Consider the following 6,008-nt stretch of genomic DNA (forward strand, 5'->3'; position numbering starts at 1 on the left):
CTCTTTCTCCATATACAAAAGCGTGTGGCTTTGTCGATACTATTTTTTCAATGTTTTAAAATCATAAATTGCATTAAAAAAAATAAGGGGGGAAAGAGTATATTTTATCAGTCAAAAGAAGTTATGGGGAATTGTGAAGAAAACCATTGGAATCAGTCTAGAGAATTTTAGAGGGGATGCTTTAACAAAAGATGTTTAGTTCATTGTCTTCAAACTTTTGTCACTTTAAATCAAAAGAGAAGCTCAAAGAATCATTTCTGTGGACCATATCAAGCCTAGCTATATGCTAAGTTTGCTTTTCCCTGTGTGAAACAAACATGTTTGTCACAACAAATTATTTGAGATCTTCTCGACTAGTAAAAGGCATTAGCAACGAAAATTTCTATGGCTGATTGCAAGATTTTCACTAGACATCTACCTATAAAGGGAGAAACCCCACTTGCAAAATAGAGATTGACTAAAGATGGGACCAGAAACAAAAATCAGCAAAGATTCTACACTCGAGAATGTCTTTTGTGTGGGCATAAAATGAATTCTTGAAATTAAGTCATGAATAAGAATGTACCTGACCGAAACTTGGCAGGTCTCCAGAGCCAAAGGAATAAAAATTATTTGAACTGTTTACTTCATCTAATGCAATCTGAGCTTGGGAATTATCTTTTGAGCATGTAGCTGCAATTGGTGTTCCTTGAGTGAGATCTGAAGAGGATGCCGAAGATGGTAATTTGGAACAATAATCAGGATTTTTTAGGGCATTTTCGTCATTGGCTTCTCTCTCTCGTGAAGTTTCAGTGCCGCTGGTGTCATCCCACATAAATTGTTCGTCCGTCTCCTTCATACCCTTGCGTTGTTCCTCGAATTTTGTTTTAGGTATATATATGTTTTTCTTGAAAACCCGGCATAATGCATAAGAATCCTAAAGGATGAAAGGTTAAAACTTAAATTCCACCTCGAATAAAAATAAAACAAATAAACGAAATATATGAGTTTAGTTAATCCTCTTAACAAGATTCACATTTTAAAATGAACTACAATTCTCAATAATTAAATTAAGAAATAGGAAAACTAAATGTTAAATGTATTTCCTATAATAGATTGACATTCAGGCACGTACTACAAAGAGTGAGAGTTAATTACTTCACTAATGCTTATTTTCCAGATTATTTTTAAGACATATTGACTAATTTAATCTACAGTCAAAACCCTAGGTCCAAGAAAACAGGATTTTTCAATTGGTTGGATGTCATTATCATTATTAGCCACTGATTTCTACCATTGCGAAAATCGCTGGTCTTTAATGCATGTATTATAGACGTAAATTAGTGACATTATCGGCAGAATATTGGCTATGCATGGAGCCATAACTCTCATAAGCAAATATTTAGCCTCTTTTTGGTTAATTTATAAATGATTTACAAAGAGACATAGCCGGTAGGTCCATTAAAATATGTGAATAATAGTGAATAGTAGTTATGAAGTTTATGTTTGAAATCAATGATTGATTTTAACTGAATTTATTTCCAAACGCCAGCTATTGTAAGCAATAATCTCAAGTAAATTCCATGCACAATGCCACCGACATTGTTATTGTTATTATTATTATTATTATTATTATTATTATTATTATTATTATTAATCTTTATCTTTGCGAACTACAAGATCACTCGAAGACGCCATAACTTGATGCATTTAATTGTGCATATTAATTCGCTTATGATTGGAGTAAGACTTTGTAGCAGAAACTGGAAAGGGATTGTACCTTTAAACTTGATGCAGTGCCACAGGTGGACTCACTGAGTCTATACTCGTGCATTACCCAGTCGGTTCTGATGCCATGAGGTGCTCTCCCTCTGTAATAAACCAGTGTCTTCTTCATGCCAACAGCCCGTTTCCGTGACTGCACTGTCCGGTCTTTTCCAGTTGCTTTCCAGTATCCTGCCCGTGTGGCCCGATTCGTCCTCGATCCGTTCGGGTATTTCCGATCCCGGGGGCTGTAAAAGTACCATTCCATGTCTTTACTGGGCAAGAAAGATTTATCTGTCGAAAGAAAATTCCACTTTTTATTGTAAAAGAATTAGAAAAATCATATGGAACGAAGGTGCAGTAGTATATACACTGTATTGCTTACCAGGTAAATCCCAAGGTTCACATTTGTAGAGATCAACTTCTGGGATGATTTCAAGCTCGATATTTCCACCATTGATTTTCTTATCCAGATAGTAAGCCACAAGCTCCTCATCCGTTGGATGAAACCTGAATCCTGGAGGTAGACTCGTTGGTGCCATACAGTAAATACCCTGTAGAAAGAAAGGGAGAAAAGAGGGGAAGGGGGAGAGAGAGACTGATTGTGCCAAAAATGGAAGAAGAGACTGTTAACTGGGTTGTACGACAATCGAGTCTATTAATAGCCCACTGTTCTTGATCAAAGCCACAAAAGTAGCCCTAATCTTTCTATATTTTTACATGGGCAGCCATTCACTTGCCTGTGCTTTTGTGATGAATAAGAAACAGTGGAAAGGGCAAGATCGATAATATGGAAAATAGTAAGATAATACAATGGACACTGGGCTGTGGGGCTTTAATAGATTCTGTGTCAGCATTGTGTGTGAACATTGAGAGGAAGAAGGAGAAGCTTCTCTGCTTTTGTCTGCTCACAAACTAACAAAAATTAGAGGGGCCCGCAAAAAGGCTGCATGGGCCACCCACCGACCCTTCTCAACAACACGCAATACCATGAAGAACAAGGCCGCCTTTTATTTTATTTATTTATACAGATTATAAAATCATTGTATTGGTATAAAATATTGTGTGTATATGTACGTATAAGCTGATTATCATGCAGACAGGTAAATGTGTTCTTAACAACAAAAGATGATTTGGAATCTGTCACATGGGTCCAATCTTAAAGCAAAAACACTTGATTATCCATCAAGCGAGTTTACATATTGATTTTTCACACACAATGTCACTTTTTTATGCCAAAAAAAAGGAACTATTAAGTAGATATTATGTATTGCTTGCTTAATTTATCTATTTTTTGTTAATATATTTTAGCTTCTATTATAATTAAAAAGGGATATTCTTTAAAATTTATATAACGCTGGCTTTTCTTGCAATCTTGTCCATCATTTCTTATTATTTTTCGAAATCAACGATATGTTTTACCTTGTGTTTTTGTTCTTCTTGACTGAAATTCTTAACTAAAGTGGCTAAATCCAACTATTTCATCCTCTCATTCTTGAAATTTTATTTGATTAATGAATACATACAATAGCCATAAGGATTGTAGAGCTATTTTTAATGCAATTCTTTTAATTAAATATACTTCAATTATTATCTACGCTATTAGAAGTAAGATGTAACAAGGTGCCCCTAATTGGAAAAGAACCGCAATTATTTTAAAATATTACATCAATTTTATTATTGAAGAACCCAAAAAATAGAACGTCGAGATGCCTAATTTTATAATTAATAAATAATACATGACAGAATTTATTGCACGATTGGGTTGCATTTCTAAATAAACCAGACTAATAATGTGGTTGTGTGATTAGCCATAGATATATTTTATCCATACGATTTCAAATTGTAAATCTATGATGGATGAAATAATAATAATAATAATAATAATAATAATAATAATAATAATAATAATAATAATAATAATAATAATAATAATAATAATAATAATAATAATAATTCTAGAATAAACAGGTCGAATACCCATATCATAAATTGAGCATGAATACATCATTCATGTCCTACTCGGGTAATGAAATAAGAAATTTATACAAGTAAAACAAGAAGAAAAAACATGTTTATATTAAGAAACAAATTTTTAAATATAAAGATCTTAAAAATTTGAACTTTTTATGCTTCAATAAGTGTCATGGTTTTACAAATTATAAAACAATAATTGTGTTTTCATAATTGCAATGGGCTCCATTATGCGATTCCTGCAACTTTATCATATCCCAAAGAAGAAAAAACCCTTTCATCGTTCAACAGTTGAAGGGTCGAACAAAACTACCTGTCACCTCGTCGTGTTTTGCTTTATATTTTTAATATGATTCTTTTTCTTTTTAATTTATTTATTTTCGACGATGACTTTACTTTACTGGTTTTGTTAAATTTTTTGGTTGTGTTCAGTGCTCTTTAATCTTTAGTATACTTTCCTTAAAATATCATTTTCTAGTGGGTAAAGATGATACTATTATATCCACTTTAATCATTACAAACCCTATCTTTGACTGTTGTCTCTCTCTCCAGACGACTCTTGGTCTGAAGCAAAAAAGAAACAATGGACTCAGTTTTTTTTTTTGCCTTTTCAAGTAAATTTTCTTTATCTGTCACATCCATGTTAGAATTCACTATGTATACTGTTGTATAAAATTATACTTGTTACCAAGTCATGCTATATTATCAGTTAATTTAGATGCACAAATAATTTTTAGACGCGTGTGAAAGATTTAAAAAATGTACATTCAACCGAAAAATTTATGGTTGTCTCTCACGACGATACCTATTACTTATTATTCATTAAATCTCCAAATTACCAATTATATAAGAAAATAGAGAAGAAGTTATTAGCTATATATTGCAGTGAAGTTTAAAAAACAGAATCCATATGTTTTCTGTCAGTGAAAAAGATCAAAAAGAAGAAAAGGAATCCATCTCCCTACTTAAAATTATCGTGTGTGAGAGAGAGTCTGTATCTAAAGCCATGCACCCTTTCACACGATCTTAGGTGAACAAAGCAAAGTGGATGCAGGGGGGTCCAATAGCGCTTTCTTAATTTCAGCACCATTTTGGTATCATGAGCTTGTTTCGATTTAATTTCTGCGGACGAAATAAAAGAATAGCTGTATTAAGACTGTAGAGCAGATATTTATTTTAATTCAACGTATTATTTACATCGAAATTCATTGCCGGTGAACCGCAGTCCAGATTCTGGTGTTTCTATCTTCTTTATTCTTGAGTTTCTGCCAAACAATTTTGATAAGTGTAAATCAACATTTTATGCAACTTCAAATTATTTTAGTTGAGTTCTGCTCGTTTTCTGTTAGATTAGTTACAATCTCGATCTAGATGAATTTTAACGAGAAAAGAAGAAAATTGATAGAGCAGAGGAATGATAATATTTACACGAGAATGTAAATTTGGGAAAATGATGAAATGTAAAACACTGAATTAGGAAATGAACAGAATTGATTGAAGAGAAATTCTCATTCTATATTCATCAACTTACTGAAAAATTGAATTATACACAGGAGGCACCTTAAGTTATATACACATAGAGGAGATAAAAGGAATATTCCAACCTAACCAACTCTATACATGCAGCAAAAGAAAAAATTACACATCACATTATTCTGTTATAATTGCAGTAGATAGCTAGTCTTGTGTATTAGAAATTGTCTTTTGCATATCAGGACTTAGATGGGGCAGCTGCTGGTGAAAATGGGCTACATGACAGATTTGTTACTGATGCTGTGTATTGTTGGGCTTGATGGATTTCTTATTCTGCAAGAGTCCTCCGCAAGATGGAGAATAGATGTTAACTATTCCCATCTTGGACATATGAGCAAAGAGAAGAGAGGAAGGTAAAGCTTTGGTAAGCAAGTCTGCAAGTTGAAATTGTGTTCTAACATGTTTAGTGATGATAGAGCCTTCTTGAATTTTATCTCGTACAAGATGACAGTCCAATTCAATGTGTTTTGTGCGTTCATGAAACACCGGGTTGGCTGCAATATGTAAGGCAGCTTGGTTGTCGCAATGTTACACAACTGGTTGAGTATAAGGAATCTGGAGATCAAGAAGAAGATATTTTAACCAAGTGATCTCACAACAAGTGCTAGCCATGGCTCTGTACTCGGCTTCTACAGATGATCGAGATGGTCTGTTTCTTTGAGCGCCATGAGATTGAGGACTGTCCTAGGAGAATGCAATAACCTGTCACTGATCTTCTAGAGTCAGGACATGAGGCCCAACTAGAATCACAGAAGGCT

At 33.5% G+C, this 6,008-nt stretch overlaps 1 protein-coding gene across 1 annotated transcript; it reads right to left on the reverse strand.

Annotated features, from left to right (window-relative positions):
• Positions 1 to 74: 74 nt before the first annotated feature.
• On the reverse strand, positions 75 to 2,399 carry LOC111392098 (NAC domain-containing protein 86-like). Its single transcript, XM_023017374.1, has 3 exons — positions 2,129 to 2,399; positions 1,760 to 2,037; positions 75 to 916 (listed from the first exon to the last, which is right to left on the reverse strand). Exons 1-3 carry the CDS (start codon positions 2,283 to 2,285, stop codon positions 548 to 550), a joined length of 804 nt encoding a protein of 267 aa, XP_022873142.1. The 5' UTR covers positions 2,286 to 2,399; the 3' UTR covers positions 75 to 547.
• Between the last annotated feature and the right edge of the window lie 3,609 nt (positions 2,400 to 6,008).

This window comes from Olea europaea, unplaced genomic scaffold (genome assembly GCF_002742605.1).
Source record: "Olea europaea var. sylvestris unplaced genomic scaffold, O_europaea_v1 scaffold8785, whole genome shotgun sequence".
In the NCBI taxonomy this organism is placed as follows: domain Eukaryota; kingdom Viridiplantae; phylum Streptophyta; class Magnoliopsida; order Lamiales; family Oleaceae; genus Olea; species Olea europaea.

Bases quoted from the DNA above. Each gene is read 5' to 3' on its own strand.
- LOC111392098 (XM_023017374.1), bottom strand. From the start codon at position 2,285: ATGGCACCAACGAGTCTACCTCCAGGATTCAGGTTTCATCCAACGGAT. The intron at 2,038-2,128 runs GTAAGCAATACA...TTCTTTCGACAG, and splicing joins TGAACCTTGGGATTTACCTG to ATAAATCTTTCTTGCCCAGT. The intron at 917-1,759 runs GTACAATCCCTT...TTCATCCTTTAG, and splicing joins GCACTGCATCAAGTTTAAAG to GATTCTTATGCATTATGCCG.